General features: G+C 41.5%; 1 protein-coding gene across 2 annotated transcripts in view; it reads right to left on the bottom strand.

The window, feature by feature from the left end:
* The window catches only part of EPC1 (enhancer of polycomb homolog 1), a 623,061-nt gene that overhangs the window by 62,945 nt on the left and 539,930 nt on the right, over positions 1-20,186 (bottom strand). For both annotated transcript variants that reach the window (XM_053713859.1, XM_053713858.1), the window contains exons 12-13: positions 5,855-5,996; positions 5,383-5,761 (exon numbers count right to left, since the gene is read on the bottom strand). In XM_053713859.1, the coding sequence (XP_053569834.1) occupies positions 5,383-5,761; positions 5,855-5,996 (521 nt within the window). The remainder of the gene's footprint in view (positions 1-5,382; positions 5,762-5,854; positions 5,997-20,186) is intronic.

Below are 20,186 nucleotides of genomic sequence, written 5' to 3'. Positions count from 1 at the left end.
TCTCACTCGATGTCTCACAGCCTAAAATAACCACACCAGAGCGGTCTAAAAACTAGCCATGTGGGTTCATAGACCCCTAATGAAGCCATGTGTACCCTCTTATCTCAATAAAGTATAAAAAACGTCTCTCATAAAAAACGTTAACTGTAACTCCCAGTCATGAAAACGTTTGCCCACAAACATCATAACATCAGTGTCAACCATTTTATATAGCCCAATATGCAAGTTCAGTAATACCCCTCTTTATACTTTAGGATTACTGCTTACCCTTTCCCTCATGTGGATACTGTCAGCCAATTCTGAAATAACACAGTCTATCCAGAAAAAAATGACTGAACATACCTCATTGCTTATAGCATGGAAAACGTTCCTCACACTGAAGTTTCTTAAGTACTCCTCAGCCATTCTGTGGGAACTGCTCTGGATCTTAGTGACAAATGCTAAGATCATCAGCCTCCAGGCAGAAGTCTTCATCCATCTGCTGCCTGGGAGAAAATAGTACACACCGGCACCATTTAAAATAAAAAACTCTTGCTTGAAGAAAATAAAAACTAACATTTTATCACCTCTTTCACTTTACCCTTACTATTACTTAGAGTAGGCAAAGAGAATGACTGGGGGGTGGAGTAAAGGGAGGAGCTATATAGACAGCTCTGCTGTGGTGCTCTTTGCCACTTCCCGTTAGCAGGAGGATAATATCCCACAAGTAAAGGATGAATCTGTGGACTCGTCGTATCTTATAGAAGAAAACATACTTACCAAAAGACACCCATCCACATATAGCAGATAGCCAAACCAGTACTGAAACAGTTATCAGTAGAGGTAATGGTATATGAGAGTATATCGTCGATCTGAAAAGGGAGGTAGGAGATGAATCTCTGCGACCGATAACAGAGAACCTATGAAAAAGTCCCCCATTAGGAAAATCATTGCATTCAATAGGTGATACTCTCCACGTCCCTCTGACATTCGCTGTACTCTGAGAGGAATCGTGCTTCAAAATGCTGAGAAGCGCATGTCAACGTAGAAATCTTAGCACAAACTTACTTCACCGCCTCCATAGGAGGCAAAGTTTGTAAAACTGAATTGTGGGTGTGGTGAGGGGTGTATTTATAGGCAATTTGAGGTTTGGGAAACTTTGCCCCTCCTGGTAGGATTGTATATCCCATACGTCACTAGCTCATGGATACTTGCCAATTACATGAAAGAAACCAAATTAAGACTCCAAGGAGAAGATATTGATTTAATAACAGGCTTGATACTGACCAAAGCCTGCACAAAACAGTGAATATCAGGAAGCTTAGAAATCTTTCTGTGAAATAAAACAGAAAGAGCAGAGATTTGTCCCTTCAAGAAACTTGCAGACAACCTTTATCCAAACCATCCTGAAGAAACTGTAAAATTCTAGGAATTCTAAAAGAATGCCAGAAGAATTTATGAGAACACCACCATGAAATATAAGTCTTCCAAACTCCATAATAAATCTTCCTAGAAACAGATTTACGAGCCTGTAACATAGTATCAATTACTGAGTCAGAGAAACCTCTATGACTAAGCACTAAGCGTTCAATTTCCATACCTTCAAATTTAACGATTTGAGATCCTGATGGAAAAACGGTCCTTGAGACAGAAGGTCTGATCTTAAAGGAAGTGGCCAAGGTTGGCAACTGGACATCCGGACAAGATCCGCATACAAAAACCTGTGAGGCCATGCTGGTGCTACCAGAAACACAAACGATTGTTCCATGATTATCTTGGAGATCACTCTTGGAAGAAGAAGAACTAGAGGCCGGAAGATATAAGCAGGTTGGTAAAACCAAGGAACTGCTAACACATCCACCGACTCCACCTGAGGTAAGTACCTGTGAAGTTTCTTGCTTAGATGGGAAGCCATCAGATCTATTTCTGGAAGACCCCATATCTGAACAATCTGAAAAAACACATCTGGATGGAGAGACCACTCCCCCGGAAGTAAAGTCTGACGGCAGAGATAATCCGTCTCCCAATTGTCTATACCTGGGATATGTACCGCAGAAAATAGACAAGAGCTGGATTCCACCCAAGAAAATATCTGAGATACTTCTTTCATAGCTAGGGGACTGTGAGTCCCACCATGATGATTGACATATGCCACAGTTGTGATATTGTCTGTCTGAAAACAAATGAATGGTTCTCTCTTCAACAGAGGCCAAAATATTGATTGGTAACCTCGCCTCTTGAGATTTCCAAACCTCTTGTGCTGTCAGAGATCCCCAGACAGCTCCCCAACCTGAAAGACTTGCATCTGTTATGATTACAGTCCAGGTTGGACGAACAAAAGTGGCCCCGTGAACTATACAATGGTGATCTAACCACCAAGTCAGAGAGTGTGGAACATTGGGATTTAAGGATATTAAATGTGATATCCTTGTATAATCCCTGCACCATTGATTCAGCATACAAAGCTGAAGAGGTCTCATATGAAAACGAGCAAAGGGGATCGCGTCCGATGCTACAATCATGAGATCTAAAACTTCCATGCACATAGCCACTGAAGGGAATGATTGAGACTGAAGGTTTCGACAAGATGCAACCAATTTTATTTGTCTCTTGTCTGTTAGATTCAGTGTCCACGACTCTGTCTCTATCTGGAAACCTAAAAAGGTGACCCTTGTCTGAGGAATGAAGGAACATTTTGGTAAATTAATCCTCCAACCATGCCTTTAAAGAAACAACACTAGTTGATTTGTGTGAGATTCGTCAGAATGTAAAGACTGAGCTAGTACCAAGATTTTGTCCAAATAAGGAAACACTGCAATACCCTGTTCTCTGATTAGAGAGTAGGGCACCGAGAACCTTTGAAAAAATTCTTGGAGCTGTCGCAAGGCCAAATGGAAGAGCGACAAATTGGTAATGCTTGTCTAGAAAAGAGAATCTCAGAAACCGATAGTGGTCTGGATTAATCGGAATATGAAGATATGCATCCTGTAAGTCTATTGTGGACATATAATGACCTTGCTGAACAAAAGGGAGAATAGTCCTTATAGTCACCATTTTGAAAGTTGGCACTCTTACAAAACGATTCAAAATTTTCAGATCCAGAACTGGTCTGAATGAATTTCGTTTTTTGGGGACAATGAATAGATTTGAATAAAACCCCAGACCCTGTTCCTGAAATGAAACTGGTATGATTACCACTGAAAGCTCTAGATCTGAAACACACTTCAGAAAAGCCTGAGCCTTCACTGGATTTGCTGGAACATGTGAGAAAAAATCTTCCCACAGGAGGTCTTACTCTGAAACCTATTCGATACCCTTGAGAGACAATACTCTGAGTAGAAATAGCCCCATCAACTTAGGGGATTTTTCCCCAAAACTCCAATCTAACTGCTGGCAAAGGATACAAGTTTTTAAACCTAGAAGAAGTACCAGGCCTATTCCATTCCTTTGAAATCATATCAGAAATAGCATCAGGAACTGGAAAAACCTCTGGAGTAACCACAGGAGGTTTATAACCTAATTTAAACGTTTACTAGTTTTAGTATCAAGAGGACTAGTTTCCTCAATATCCAAAGTAATCAACACCTCTTTTAACAAGGAACGAATATACTCCATCTTAAAGAGATAAGTAGATTTGTCAGTGTCAATATATGAGGTAGGATCTTCTGAACTAGATAGATCCTCATCAGAGGAGGATAATTCAGTAATGTTGTCGGTCATTTGAAATTTCATCAACTTTAGGAGAGGTTTTAAAAGACCTTTTACGTTTATTATAAGGAGAAATAGCAGACAAAGCCTTCTGAATCGCATCAGCAATAAAATATTTTATATTCACAGAGATATCATGTACATTAGATGTTGAAGGAACAGGCATTGTGATGGATACATTCTCTGCATGTAAAAGCTTATCATGACAACTGTTACATACTACAGATGGCGATATAATCTCCGCTAACTTACAACAGATACACTTAGCTTTGGTAGAACGGTTATCAGGCAGCAGGGTTCCAACAGTAGTTTCTGAGACGGGATCAGATTGAGACATCTTGCAAATGTAAGAGAAAAAAACAACATATAAAGCAAAATTATCAATTTCCTTATATGGCAGTTTCAGGAATGGGAAAAAAAAATGCAAACAGAATAGCCCTCTGAACATAAAAAAAGGCAAGAGGCATATAGGAAGTGGGGTTTAAATAATTAAATTATTTGGCGCCAAGTAGGACACGCAAAGCAAAATGAAATTTTTTAATGCTGACATCCGAAAATGATGCAACTCGCGTCATGGCGCAACCGTGTACAAGGAAACCTGGCGTCAACAAAGACGCCGGAAATGACGAATAGGCGTCACTGAACGTACCTTTGTGCCAAAAATTCTTGCGCCAAGAATGACGAAATAAATATCAGCATTTTACGACCTTGCGAGCCTAATTTTGCCTGCGAAAATTAATGAAAAAGCAGTCAATTTGAAGAAAGACTATACCCCAGGTAAGAAAAAAATAACTTCCTAAATATGTTTCCCAATTTTGTAACTGATAGTCTGCAAAAGGAAATATACATAAACCTGACTCATGGCAAATATAAGTGCAATACATATATTAAAAACTTTATATTAATACATAAAGTGCCAAACCATAGCCGAGAGTGTCTTAAGTAATGAAAACATATTTACCGAAAGACACCCATCCACATATAGTAGATAGCCAAACCAGTACTGAAACAGTATCAGTAGAGGTAATGGAATATGAGAGTATATCGTCGATCTGAAAAGGGAGGTAGGAGAAGAATCTCTACGACCGATAACAGAGAACCTTTGAAAAGATTTACCGTGAGGAAAACCATAGAATCAATAGGTGATACTCTCTTCACATCCCTCTGACAAACATTGTACTCTGAGAGGAATCGGGCTTCAAAATGCTGAGAAGCCCATATAACAGAAGAAAATCAAGCACAAACTTACTTCACCACCTCCCTAGGAGGCAAAGTTTGTAAAACTGAATTATGGGTGTGGAGAGGGGTGTATTTATAGGCATTTTGAGGTTTGGGAAACTTTGCCCCTCCTGGTAGGATTGTATATCCCATACGTCACTAGCTCATGGACACTTGCCAATTACATGAAAGAAATGTGTACAGTTGTGGTATTTAGCATGTGCTCTAAGCACATGATATATGTTTACTATTTGTTAATATTTTTCTTTAATTTTTTAGCAACTACATCATTCAAGAACACTGTAAAAATATTTTAATACTACTTAATTTCTAAATACATCATCTTTGTGGCAACAAAGCCCTGGATTAGTATACTGGACTTGTGGGTTTTCAAATTCTTTATTATGAGCTGAGATTAATATGCTAACAAATATACATAAGCACAAGTGATATTGTAACAAAAGTTTTAACTCTTACCTTGGTACTGCATCCACAGAAGATGCTGCAGGAATCTTGGGTACCTGACAATTTGCTGCAGCAGCTGCAGCCAGCTTTAAGGCAGATGAAGGAACAGCACTTAAAGTCCTAGGTAAATGGCGTGCATTGAGTGTGTTTATAGAGTTTACAGTGGCAACGGAGGAGGGTACAGTTAATCGGATGTTATTCCCAATCAGGACCTGAGTTGTTGCAGAATTGGCAGCAGTTACTTGGTGACTCAGAGTGCTGTGGGAACTTGCAGTCTGTGTAATATTGGAAGGCTGTAGCAAGGCTGAACCAGTTGCTGATGAGGATGATTGACTAGTATGTACAAGTGCTGCAGGCATATTACTACTGAGGTGTAAGCCCTTGTAGACTCCTGTAAACAAAAACAAAAAGTTTTATGGTAATACCTTTAGCAAAACAAGTTTACAAAGCTTAAAAAGCCTAAAAATATTACCCATTTTACTACCTGAGGCTTGAAGGATGCCATTAACTCCAATTCCAAGAACCATGTCATCCTTCATTTTGAAGGCCATCAGCTGTTCGGACGTCACCAAAGCTGAAGCAGCAAACTGAGCGCTAACAGAATCTAATGTTTTGGAAACTAAACCCTAAGGAAAAGATATAATGAAAAAAATGTATTTCAAAACACACATAGGGCTGGAAAGATATCAACATAATTTAACAAAATAGGTGAAAAGTTACTAGTCAAGTGTGAGCGTTAAATTTACAGTATAACATAAATCTGTACTAGTGGATGCATATGCAATATAACTCATAAGTGTTTCCAAGTGTTTTTTGCATGCTCTAAACACACAGTGGCCAAAGAATAAAAAAAAAATAAAAAAAAAATAATAATATTAAGCAGGCAATTACTATTTAATTTAACAAATAAGCTTGCATCATTTTTGGTTAAAATCATTCTATTTAGGAGCTAGTTAAAGGGATATGAAACCCAACTTTTTTCTTTCAGGATTCAGATAGAGCAACTTTGTTCTTTGTTTTCTTGGTATCTTTATTTCAAAAGCGGAATATAAGCTAAGGAGCCGGCCTATTTCTGGTACAGCACCTGGACAGCGCATGCTGTGGCTAAATGTACCATCCTGGAGAAAGGAAAGAATCCTGGACACCTTGACCTTATGCCAGGGAAATACACGCTTTTCACACCAGAATAAGTAGGTCCTCCACACCTTATGATAGATGCGACAGGTGACCGGCTTTCTAGCTTGAATGAGAGCAGGGGTGGAACTACAGGGGGTGCAGAGGTCGCAATTGCGGCCCGGGACCCCGAGGGGGAGGGCCCAGCTTAAATATATATATATTTTTTAAATAAAAAACATTGACCTGCCACTGCCTGCACTGATATAATGTGTAATGTGATGCTTCACTAGTGTCTGACTACAGGGGTTAGTGTTTCTGTTTTACCCATTGGTGTTTATGTGTGTGTGTGTGTAAGTATGTATGTGACTGTGTGTGTATTTTTGCATGTATGTGTGTGTATGTTTGTGGAACCAGCAAATTACAGACCTTGTTACTACAACATTGGGGGGCGGGGGATAAACAGTGTCACTATACAGTACCACTATATACAGTACGGGGGGGCTGGACCATGTCACAGACTACTGTGGTCACTTTATAAAGTACGGGGACGGGTAGGGTTAGGCCAGTCAACTCACCAGCAGCTTACAGACTGTGTCACTAACATAATATACAGTACTGGCGGGTTAAACAGTGTCACTATATACAGTAATAGGGGGTCAGACCTTCTCACAGACTGTGGGCACAGGGGGCCTCCTTTTGCAGACATCTAATCTGATTCACATTTTTTTTTCTGTGTTAAATGTAAAAAAAATAATAAAAAGAAATATACTTGTATCAAATTCACCTTTTTGGGGGGGCCCTTCTGAGATTCTTGCACCTGGGCCCTGTGGTTTCTAGTTACGCCTCTGAGAGTATCAATCACTCTCTCAGAAAAACTTCTCTTGGCTAGGACTAAGCGTTCAAACTCCACGCAGTCAGCCTCAAGAGAATCTAGATTCTGATGAAAAAAAGGACCCTGTTCCAGCAGATCTCTGCAACAAGGTAACCTCCATTGAGGAGATGAAGACATCCCCACCAGGTCTGAGAACTACATCCTTTGCGGCCACGATAGATTAGAATAGCTGAAGCTTGCTCCTGCTTGATGCAGGCCACTACACGAGGGAGAAGTGGTAACGGTGGAAAAATGTAAACTAGGCTGAACCTCCAAGGCACTGCTAATTCATCTATCAGCTTTGCCTGAGGATCCCTGGACTGCGACTCGTATCTGGGTAGCTTGGTATTGAGTCGGGACGCCATGAGATCCATCTCCGGCGTCCCCCATCTGTTGCAAATCTCTGAAAACACCTCGGGATGGAGAGACCATTCCCCCCGGATGAAAGGATTGTCTGCTAAGAAAATCCACTTCCCAGTTGTCCAAACCCGGGAATGTAGATCGCTGACAGCAAGCAGTTGTAGGCCTCCGCCCATTCCAGAATCCGAGATACTTCCCTCATTGCTATGGTGCTCCTCGTTCCCCCTGATGGTTGATGTAAGCCACCGAGGTTATGTTGTCTGATGGAAATCTGATAAACTGGGACGAACCCAGAAGAGGCCAAGCCTTCAGATCGCTCAAAGTTTAAAAATGTTGATCGGGAAGCGAGATTCCTCTCGTGTCCACAGGCCCTGTGCCTTCCTGACACCCCAAACAGCTCCCCATCCTGATAGACTTGGGTCAGTAGTCACAATCTCCCTGGATGGTCTAAAGGAGGATGTTCCTTTGGACAGGCGATCTGGACAGAGCCACCAAAAGAGCGATTCTCTTGACTGGTTGTCCACAGAAATCTGTTGTGACAGATCCAAGTGGTCGCGGTTCCACTGACTCAGCATGCACAGCTGAAGACGTCTGAGATGGAATCTGGCGAATGGGATGATGTCTATGCTGGACACCATAAGCCCAATTACCTCCATACATCGGGCCACAGAGGGCCTTAAGGAGGTCTGTAGGGAAAGACAATTGGAAGTAATTTTGCAACGTCTCTGGTCTGTAAGAAATATCCTCATAGATATGGAATCTATAATTGTAATCAGGAATTCCACCCTGGTACTGGGAACCAGAGAACTCTTTTAAAAGTTTATCTTCTATCCATGAGATCGAAGAAGTAGAAGAGCTCTTGAATGGTCCTCTGCCAGCCGACAGGATGGAGCCTAAACCAGGATATTTTCCAAGTATGGCACTACTGCTATACCTCTGGGTTCTCGCCACCGCGAGCAGAGCCCCCAGAACCTTCGTAAAGACTCTTGGGGCAGTAGCTAGACCAAATGGAAGTGCAACAAACTGGAAGTGCTGGTCCAGAAATGCGAATCCTAAGAACTTGAAGTGATCCTTGTATATTGGAACATGAAGGTAAGCATCCCTCAACCCTATCGTAGTCATGAACCGTCCCTCTTGAACTAAGGGCAGAATGGACCTTATCGTCTCCATCTTGAAAGATGAGACCGATAGGAACTTGTTTAAGCACTTTAGGTCCAGAATCGGGCCAAAAATACCCTCCTTTGGGACCACAAAAAGGTTTGAGTAGTACCCCAGACCTCTCTGCTAGAGGTACCGGTACAATTACTCCCAGAGAAGAGAGATCCCTCACGCACCCTAGAAAAGCTTCTTGTTTTTCTTGTCTTGATAAGAGGAATCTGCCCCTGGGTGGATGAGATTTGAAACATATCCTGTATCCCTGAGCGATGACCTCCAGAACTTAAGGGTCTTGCACGTCCCCAAGACAAGCATCCACAAAGAGATAGTCTGCCCCAACACGATCCAGCGACGTTAAAGGGGCCCCCCTTCATGCCGATTTTGCTTTGGCAGGCTTCTTGTTCTGCTTGGATTTATTCCAAACTGTTTCCAAGTTCCCTTGGACTGTTCAGGCTTTGCGGAGGGCTGCTGGCGTTGAGATTTATCGAACGAAAGGGACGAAAATTAGGACCCTGTCCTTTAGGTATATTCTTGTCCTGCGGTAGAAAGGCACCTTTGCCCCCAGTGACCATGGATATGATTGAGTCCAGGCCTAGACCAAAAAGAATCTTCCCCTTAAATGGGAGGGAAAGTAATCTAGACATTGAAGTCATGTCCGCAGACCAAGACTTCAGCTAGAGTACCCTCCGGGCTAGATCAGAAAAACCTGATGTCTTGGCATTCAGGCGAATAATCTGCATATTTGCATCACAGATAAAAGAACTAGCTACCCTCAAGGCCTTAATTCTTTCCTGGATCTCGTCAAGGGGATCTTCCACCTCAATCATCTCCGATAAAGAGTTTCTAGCTTGTTATCCATAGGTTCCTTAAACAACTAACTATCTTCAAGCGGGAGAGTAGTGTGCTAAGCAAGCGTGGAGATAGCGCCATCCACCTTAGGGACGGAACCCCACAACTCCAATTGAGAGTCCGTAACTAGGAACAATTTCTTAAAAGGAAGAAGATGAAAAAGAAGACCCAAGTCTCTCCCATTCATTCTTAATAATATTCACCATCTTTACTGGAACTGGGAAAGTCTGTGGCACCACCCTGTCCTCATAAACCTTATCAAGCTTAGGAAAAGGTTCCACGGGTAATTTAGGTTCTGGAACCTCTAAAGTAGCCAAAACTTCCTATAACAGAAAGCGTAAGTGTTCAATCCTAAATCTAAAGTCTGGTTCCATCGCAGCCGGAGGTTTAGAGGCAGCAGATTCCGACCCAGAAAGAGCAACCTCTGAAGTATCAGAGGCGTTAATAAGTTGGTAGATGACCCCTAGGAAGGATAGCAATATTTGACCTTTCGCTTGCGCTTAGCAGGGCGAGGTAAAGCACTGAAGGCCGCAGACACTGCCGTTTGTAGCTGTTCAGTAAAGTCTGGCGGTAAGAGGGCCCCTCTTGAAGGAGGATTAGTAGTGCAATGGGAAGCTGCATGTGTAATAGGAGATGAACGCAGGGAACGCACCTCATGGGACAAAGACCCCTCAGAGGTGGACGGCTCAGTGGTACTAAACATCTTGGTTTTCTTAGATATTAGTACTCTATCAAGGCATGTGGAACATAATTGAGCAGACGGGTATACCGTAGCCTCCTCATAATAAAAGCAGGTAATAAATTTAGGTAAAGAGGGAGTACCCTCTAACATATCAGAGTCCTCCATAACTTGCGCTTTAAAGATGGACTATAGAAAAAGATCAATGGCACCTTTATACCCCCAATGGCTGGGGCACTCACCACCTCCTATGACCCAGGCTCCACAGAGAAACTTCTTCGTCTCCTGTAAACCGCACAGTCAGGAAAGAGGAAATCAGTGTGACCACACCCGGTCACGTGGTGCGCCATGCAGGACCGCTTCTGCTCCTGGAAGTAGAGCGCCAAATCTAACAGATCGCGCAGCAATCCAAAATGTTCCAACATCTGGCTGAGCCTCATCTCACACATGTCGCAGCATAAAACATAAAGCAATTATGCGTAAATCCCCCCTGTTCAATAATCCCCTTCCGGAGATATTAACCTTTGATTCCACACAGATAAAAGGAGTCACACTGTGACCCTGTCTTCTTGCGTTATCATACAAGTATAAAATGAAACGATCTTACCGGAATCTCCGCCGTGGAACAGACACACAGCCTCTCAAGTTTGACAGTCTTGTAGCATCGCTCCTGACATGGACTTGAGTGATAGAAGCAGGCAGTGAAACTCGTCAACACAGATTGCTTAGGAGCTGTTAATACGAGTTTGGATGGTTTCGCAGAAAGACTCTCCCTGCATCTCCAGAACCTAACTTTTCTGTGATGAAAGGCAAAGAATGACTGGGATATGAGGGAAGTGGGGGAGGCATTTAAGCCTTTGGCTAGGGTGTCTTTGCCTCCTCCTGGTGGCCAGGTTCTGTATTCCCACAAGTAATGAATGAAGCCGTGGACTCTCCTCATATTAAGAAGGAAATCCCCCAATTTACTTCTATTATACTATTGTGCACAGTATTTTTATATGCACACTGAGGCACCAGCATCTACTGAGTATATTCACGGGTTTACAGTGTTATGAGTCTGCATTGCTTTTTATTAAGCACTTGTTGAATATATTATTTCTAATGTATTTAATAGTCTTTTAAAAGGGATATTAAAAACATTTTTTAAATATAGAATAAATGTTGATCTATTAAATTAATTTCTTTACAATTTATTAAAGAGCAATAATCTGAAAAGATTATATTCAAATAAAAATCGGACTTCTCCGATATAGCACCAAAAAGAAGTATACATATATAGAACCAAAGTCTTTGTCAGTAAAAGCGCTTATGTAAAAAAAGTATATAACTAAAACAATTTATAAGGGATTGTTGCGACCACCAAAGTCCAGGTCATATAATCTGGACCTGTACCTCAAAAGGGTTTAACTTGCAATGCAAACCGGCTGTATCCAGAGGTCAATTGGTAAATGCCGGTCTGAAGAGCAACTATGTTGCAATGTTACACTGTGGTTAAATCTTCAGAGTAATAATGGCATACGGCAGCACAGTGTCATGAAGGAGATATAAGACAGTACCTTAATTATGGACAGAGGCCATAGGAAGCATCTGCCAAACTTGCCGATCTGCCTTAAACGTGTATATTCCTTCGCTGAGCCATTAGGTCACGTGTCTAGTACATCAAAGCAATCCGGTCATCACAGACAGGTGACTGATTTTCAAATGGAAGCCGGTTTCCTTTCAGAAGTTTGCAATATAAGATATTTTGACCATCCGCTCTTAAAGTGCTAATAGCACGCAGGATAGTTTTTGCAGAATCTTGCCTTAGGAGTCTCTTTGTATCAGAAAATAGAGATGCGAATTCCAACGATTCCAAGGATTTTAAAAAAGAGCACACCTCACTGTTACGTGTTAGTGGGTAGTTAAAAATGAACTGCACAACATCAACGTGTTTCTCCCTGCATGAGGGCTTTTTCAAGATGATTCTAGGCAGTTCAGAACATCCTTCTAAATGATCCCAATGTTTCTAATTGGCTGTCAACTTTAATAGATTTTTAAGGTGGTAATGACATTATCCCAATAAGTAGATGTGGTCTAAAGGTGGTATTGGCAAAATCCCATTATATACATGATACAAACATGCTTATTATTCAAAGCACATAATAAGTAATAAGGATATTCCTATAATATCCTATATTATTATATAGGAGAAGAAATGTATTTAATCTAATAAAAAAGGAGATATATCTAATTCAGAGTTTAGGCCTTTGGGGAATAAAGGTGGTTTTGGCAACATCCCATTATATACATGATACAAAAAGGCTCATTATTCAAAGCACATAACAAGTAACAATTTAAAAAAACAAAAAAAAGAATGTTAAAGGCATACTAAACCCCAAATTTTTCTTTCATGATTCAGATAGAGCATGCAATTTTAAGCAACTTTCTAATTTACTAATATTATAATTTTCTCTTTTTTCTCTTGCTATCTTTATTTGAAAAAGTAGGCATCTAAACAGTGAATAGTGAACAGCATTTATCCACCAATCAGCAAGGATAACTTAAGTTGTTAACCAAAAATTGGTCGGCTTCTAAACTTACATACTTGTTTTTCAAATAAAGATAGCAAGAGAATGAAAAAAAATTGATAATAGGAGTAAATTAGAAAGTTGCTTAAAATTGCACGCTCTATGTGAATCATCAAAGATAAAATTTGGGTTCAGTGTCCCTTTAAGAGACAGAATTTTGTCATAAAAAAAACCTCACAAAATATATCATCATATTTATGAAAGGTTATGCGCCAATAAAGTCACAACTTTTCATATGTGCAAAAAATTTGACTCATGACCATTCGCAAGTCTTAAATATATGCAAATAAATTGTCTGGAAATGCCTAATTCTTGTATTAATCTCTAGTGGCATTTTAAAATGCCCATATATATTTGCAGTTCTCATATATTTAAGAAAAGTGGTACATGCAATATTCACTGTTAAATCTCGCCAATTTGTAGGTTGAGGAGTGAAAAATAAAGAGCGATGTTGTTTGTCTGGAGGGAAAAACAGAATTTATGTTTACCTGATAAATTTCTTTCTCCAACGGTGTGTCCGGTCCACGGCGTCATCCTTACTTGTGGGATATTCTCTTCCCCAACAGGAAATGGCAAAGAGCCCAGCAAAGCTGGTCACATGATCCCTCCTAGGCTCCGCCTACCCCAGTCATTCGACCGACGTTAAGGAGGAATATTAGCATAGGAGAAACCATATGGTACCGTGGTGACTGTAGTTAAAGAAAATAAATTATCAGACCTGATTAAAAAAACCAGGGCGGGCCGTGGACCGGACACACCGTTGGAGAAAGAAATTTATCAGGTAAACATAAATTCTGTTTTCTCCAACATAGGTGTGTCCGGTCCACGGCGTCATCCTTACTTGTGGGAACCAATACCAAAGCTTTAGGACACGGATGAAGGGAGGGAGCAAATCAGGTCACCTAAATGGAAGGCACCACGGCTTGCAAAACCTTTCTCCCAAAAATAGCCTCAGAAGAAGCAAAAGTATCAAACTTGTAAAATTTGGTAAAAGTGTGCAGTGAAGACCAAGTCGCTGCCCTACATATCTGATCAACAGAAGCCTCGTTCTTGAAGGCCCATGTGGAAGCCACAGCCCTAGTGGAATGAGCCGTGATTCTTTCGGGAGGCTGCCGTCCGGCAGTCTCGTAAGCCAATCTGATGATGCTTTTAATCCAAAAAGAGAGAGAGGTAGAAGTTGCTTTTTGACCTCTCCTTTTACCTGAATAAACAACAAACAGGGAAGATGTTTGTCTAAAATCCTTTGTAGCATCTAAATAGAATTTTAGAGCGCGAACAACATCCAAATTGTGCAACAAGCGTTCCTTCTTTGAAACTGGTTTCGGACACAGAGAAGGTACGATAATCTCCTGGTTAATGTTTTTGTTAGAAACAACTTTTGGAAGAAAACCAGGTTTAGTACGTAAAACCACCTTATCTGCATGGAACACCAGATAAGGAGGAGAACACTGCAGAGCAGATAATTCTGAAACTCTTCTAGCAGAAGAAATTGCAACTAAAAACAAAACTTTCCAAGATAATAACTTAATATCAACGGAATGTAAGGGTTCAAACGGAACCCCTTGAAGAACTGAAAGAACTAAATTGAGACTCCAAGGAGGAGTCAAAGGTTTGTAAACAGGCTTGATTCTAACCAGAGCCTGAACAAAGGCTTGAACATCTGGCACAGCTGCCAGTTTTTTGTGAAGTAACACCGACAAGGCAGAAATCTGTCCCTTCAGGGAACTTGCCGATAATCCTTTTTCCAATCCTTCTTGAAGGAAGGATAGAATCCTAGGAATCTTAACCTTGTCCCAAGGGAATCCTTTAGATTCACACCAACAGATATATTTTTTCCAAATTTTGTGGTAAATCTTTCTAGTTACAGGCTTTCTGGCCTGAACAAGAGTATCGATAACAGAATCTGAGAAACCTCGCTTCGATAAAATCAAGCGTTCAATCTCCAAGCAGTCAGCTGGAGTGAAACCAGATTCGGATGTTCGAACGGACCCTGAACAAGAAGGTCTCGTCTCAAAGGTAGCTTCCAAGGTGGAGCCGATGACATATTCACCAGATCTGCATACCAAGTCCTGCGTGGCCACGCAGGAGCTATCAAGATCACCGACGCCCTCTCCTGATTGATCCTGGCTACCAGCCTGGGGATGAGAGGAAACGGCGGGAACACATAAGCTAGTTTGAAGGTCCAAGGTGCTACTAGTGCATCCACTAGAGCCGCCTTGGGATCCCTGGATCTGGACCCGTAGTAAGGAACTTTGAAGTTCTGACGAGAGGCCATCAGATCCATGTCTGGAATGCCCCATAGTTGAGTGACTTGGGCAAAGATTTCCGGATGGAGTTCCCACTCCCCCGGATGCAATGTCTGACGACTCAGAAAATCCGCTTCCCAATTTTCCACTCCCGGGATGTGGATAGCAGACAGGTGGCAGGAGTGAGACTCCGCCCATAGAATAATCTTGGTCACTTCTTCCATCGCTAGGGAACTCCTTGTTCCCCACTGATGGTTGATGTACGCAACAGTCGTCATGTTGTCTGATTGAAACCGTATGAACTTGGTCCTCGCTAGCTGAGGCCAAGCCTTGAGAGCATTGAATATCGCTCTCAGTTCCAGAATATTTATCGGTAGAAGAGATTCTTCCCGAGACCAAAGACCCTGAGCTTTCAGGGATCCCCAGACCGCGCCCCAGCCCATCAGACTGGCGTCGGTCGTGACAATGACCCACTCTGGTCTGCGGAATGTCATCCCTCGTGACAGGTTGTCCAGGGACAGCCACCAACGGAGTGAGTCTCTGGTCCTCTGATTTACTTGTATCTTTGGAGACAAGTCTGTATAGTCCCCATTCCACTGACTGAGCATGCACAGTTGTAATGGTCTTAGATGAATGCGCGCAAAAGGAACTATGTCCATTGCCGCTACCATCAACCCGATCACTTCCATGCACTGAGCTACGGAAGGAAGAGGAACGGAATGAAGTATTCGACAAGAGTCCAGAAGTTTTGTCTTTCTGGCCTCTGTTAGAAAAATCCTCATTTCTGAGGAGTCTATAATTGTTCCCAAGAAGGGAACCCTTGTTGACGGGGATAGAGAACTCTTTTCCACGTTCACTTTCCAGCCGTGCGATCTGAGAAAGGCCAGGACGATGTCCGTGTGAGCCTTTGCTCGAGGGAGGGACGACGCTTGAATCAGAATGTCGTCCAGGTAAGGTACTACTGCAATGCCCCTTGGTCTTAGCACAGCTAGAAGGGACCCTAGTACCTTTGTGAAAATCCTTGGAGCAGTGGCTAATCCGAAAGGAAGCGCCACGAACTGGTAATGTTTGTCCAGGAATGCAAACCTTAGGAACCGATGATGTTCCTTGTGGATAGGAATATGTAGATACGCATCCTTTAAATCCACCGTGGTCATGAATTGACCTTCCTGGATGGAAGGAAGGATAGTTCGAATGGTTTCCATCTTGAACGATGGGACCTTGAGAAATTTGTTTAAGATCTTGAGATCTAGGATTGGTCTGAACGTTCCCTCTTTTTTGGGAACTATGAACAGATTGGAGTAGAACCCCATCCCTTGTTCTCTCAATGGAACAGGATGAATCACTCCCATTTTTAACAGGTCTTCTACACAATGTAAGAACGCCTGTCTTTTTATGTGGTCTGAAGACAACTGAGACCTGTGGAACCTTCCCCTTGGGGGAAGTCCCTTGAATTCCAGAAGATAACCCTGGGAGACTATTTCTAGCGCCCAAGGATCCAGAACATCTCTTGCCCAAGCCTGAGCGAAGAGAGAGAGTCTGCCCCCCACCAGATCCGGTCCCGGATCGGGGGCCGATATTTCATGCTGTCTTGGTAGCAGTGGCAGGTTTCTTTGCCTGCTTTCCCTTGTTCCAGCCTTGCATTGGTCTCCAAGCTGGCTTGGCCTGAGAAGTATTACCCTCTTGCTTAGAGGACGTAGCACCTTGGGCTGGTCCGTTTTTACGAAAGGGACGAAAATTAGGTCTATTTTTTGCCTTGAAAGGCCGATCCTGAGGAAGGGCATGGCCCTTACCCCCAGTGATATCAGAGATAATCTCTTTCAAGTCAGGACCAAACAGCGTTTTCCCCTTGAAAGGAATGTTTAGTAGCTTGTTCTTGGAAGACGCATCAGCCGACCAAGATTTCAACCAAAGCGCTCTGCGCGCCACAATAGCAAACCCAGAATTCTTAGCCGCTAACTTAGCCAATTGCAAAGAGGCGTCTAGAGTGAAAGAATTAGCCAATTTGAGAGCATTGACTCTGTCCATAATCTCCTCATAAGGAGGAGAGTCACTATCGAGCACCTCAATCAGTTCATCAAACCAGAAATATGCGGCTGTAGTGACAGGGACAATGCATGAAATGGGTTGTAGAAGGTAACCCTGCTGAACAAACATCTTTTTAAGCAAACCTTCTAATTTTTTGTCCATAGGATCTTTGAAAGCACAACTATCCTCTATGGGAATAGTGGTGCGTTTGTTTAAAGTAGAAACCGCTCCCTCGACCTTGGGGACTGACTGCCATAAGTCCTTTCTGGGGTCGACCATAGGAAACAATTTTTTAAATATGGGGGGAGGGACGAAAGGAATACCGGGCCTTTCCCATTCTTTATTAACAATGTCCGCCACCCGCTTGGGTATAGGAAAAGCTTCTGGGAGCCCCGGCACCTCTAGGAACTTGTCCATTTTACATAGTTTCTCTGGGATGACCAAATTTTCACAATCATCCAGAGTGGATAATACCTCCTTAAGCAAAATGCGGAGATGTTCCAATTTAAATTTAAAAGTAATCACATCAGATTCAGCCTGCTGAGAAATGTTCCCTAAATCAGTAATTTCTCCCTCAGACAAAACCTCCCTGGCCCCCTCAGATTGGGTTAGGGGCCCTTCAGAGATATTAATATCAGCGTCGTCATGCTCTTCAGTAACTAAAACAGAGCATCCACGCTTACGCTGACAAGGGTTCATTTTGGCTAAAATGTTTTTGACAGAATTATCCATTACAGCCGTTAATTGTTGCATAGTAAGGAGTATTGGCGCGCTAGATGTACTAGGGGCCTCCTGAGTGGGCAAGACTCGTGTAGACGAAGGAGGGAATGATGCAGTACCATGCTTACTCCCCTCACTTGAGGAATCATCTTGGGCATCATTGTCATTATCACATAAATCACATTTATTTAAATGAATAGGAATTCTGGCTTCCCCACATTCAGAACACAGTCTATCTGGTAGTTCAGACATGTTAAACAGGCATAAACTTGATAAGAAAGTACAAAAAACGTTTTGAAATAAAACCGTTACTGTCACTTTAAATTTTAAACTGAACACACTTTATTACTGCAATTGTGAAAAAACATGAAGGAATTGTTCAAAATTCACCAAACTTTCACCACAGTGTCTTAAAGCCTTGAAAATATTGCACACCAATTTTGGAAGCTTTAACCCTTAAAATAACGGAACCGGAGCCGTTTTAAGCTTTAACCCCTTTACAGTCCCTGGTATCTGCTTTGCTGAGACCCAACCAAACCCAAAGGGGAATACGATACCAAATGATGCCTTCAGAAGTCTTTTATAAGTATCAGAGCTCCTCTCACATGCGACTGCATGCCATGCCTCTCAAAAACAAGTGCGCAACACCGGCGCGAAAATGAGACTCTGCCTATGCTTTGGGAAAGCCCCTAAAGAATAAGGTGTCTAAAACAGTGCCTGCCGATATTATTATATCAAAATACCCAGAATAAATGATTCCTCAAGGCTAAATAAGTGTTAATATCAATCGATTTAGCCCAAAAAATGTCTACAGTCTAAATAAGCCCTTGTGAAGCCCTTATTTACAATTGTAATAAACATGGCTTACCGGATCCCATAGGGAAAATGACAGCTTCCAGCATTACATCGTCTTGTTAGAATGTGTCATACCTCAAGCAGCAAGGGACTGCAAACTGTTCCCCCAACTGAAGTTAATTGCTCTCAACAGTCCTGTGTGGAACAGCCATGGATTTTAGTTACGGTTGCTAAAATCATTTTCCTCATACAAACAGAATTCTTCATCTCTTTTCTGTTTCTGAGTAAATAGTACGTACCAGCACTATTTGAAAATAACAAACTCTTGATTGAATAATGAAAAACTACAGTTAAACACTAAAAAACTCTAAGCCATCTCCGTGGAGATGTTGCCTGTACAACGGCAAAGAGAATGACTGGGGTAGGCGGAGCCTAGGAGGGATCATGTGACCAGCTTTGCTGGGCTCTTTGCCATTTCCTGTTGGGGAAGAGAATATCCCACAAGTAAGGATGACGCCGTGGACCGGACACACCTATGTTGGAGAAATGGAAATATGTCTTTTTCTTGCTGTATCTAGGGTTAGAAGTTGCCCACTACAAGGCACAGAACCTGAATAATATTCATAATTAAATAACAAAAAGGTATACACAAATTTATAAAAAAGTAAAATAATTTAAGTGCAATTGAAATAAGTATTAAAAAGAACGAAGCTCCAAAAAACAGGCAACCTTCCTCAATAAAAGAGAGCCAAAGAAGGGGCAAAATAAAAATAACTTTCATATATAAGAAATAACATTCTTACAAACGATCACTTGATTAAAACAAGAAACCATTTACCGGTGTCTAAAATTAAGATTGATAAAGTGAAAATAAAATTTTCGCAAGAAAACTAGGATCAGCTCATTCGCTTGACATCGCAAAAAAGTTTTGCCCCTAAAATGTCTCTAGAATTTTGATAAATACTGGCAACATTTTTTACTTCACACATTACGAACTATTGCGGAAATAATCACGACTTTTTAGGCACATTTTTTCAGGGCTTGATAAATTTTGCCCAAAGAAGCAGATGACACACAACTTTATAAACCTTTTTAAGATGTTCATAAGGGTAAGACTAGTGACCTAAAATATTGGGGTATATGTACTGTTAAGCCGAACTGGAGAGGAGGAAATTTAGACAAATATTTACTCCTGAAGAAAGCAGAACTTATATATAAATTCAACACCTTATTCCCCAAAGGCCTACACTCTGAATTAGATATATCTCTTTTTTTTATTAGATTCAATACATTTCTTCTCCTATATAATAATATAGGATATTATTCGAATAACATAATTTATGTAAGAATTTACCTGATAAATTCATTTCTTTCATATTGACAAGAGTCAATGAGCTAGTGACGTATGGGATATACAATCCTACCAGGAG

Source organism: Bombina bombina, chromosome 5 (assembly GCF_027579735.1).
Source record: "Bombina bombina isolate aBomBom1 chromosome 5, aBomBom1.pri, whole genome shotgun sequence".
NCBI lineage: Eukaryota > Metazoa > Chordata > Amphibia > Anura > Bombinatoridae > Bombina > Bombina bombina.
This window is presented reverse-complemented; position numbering and strand designations above follow the sequence as displayed.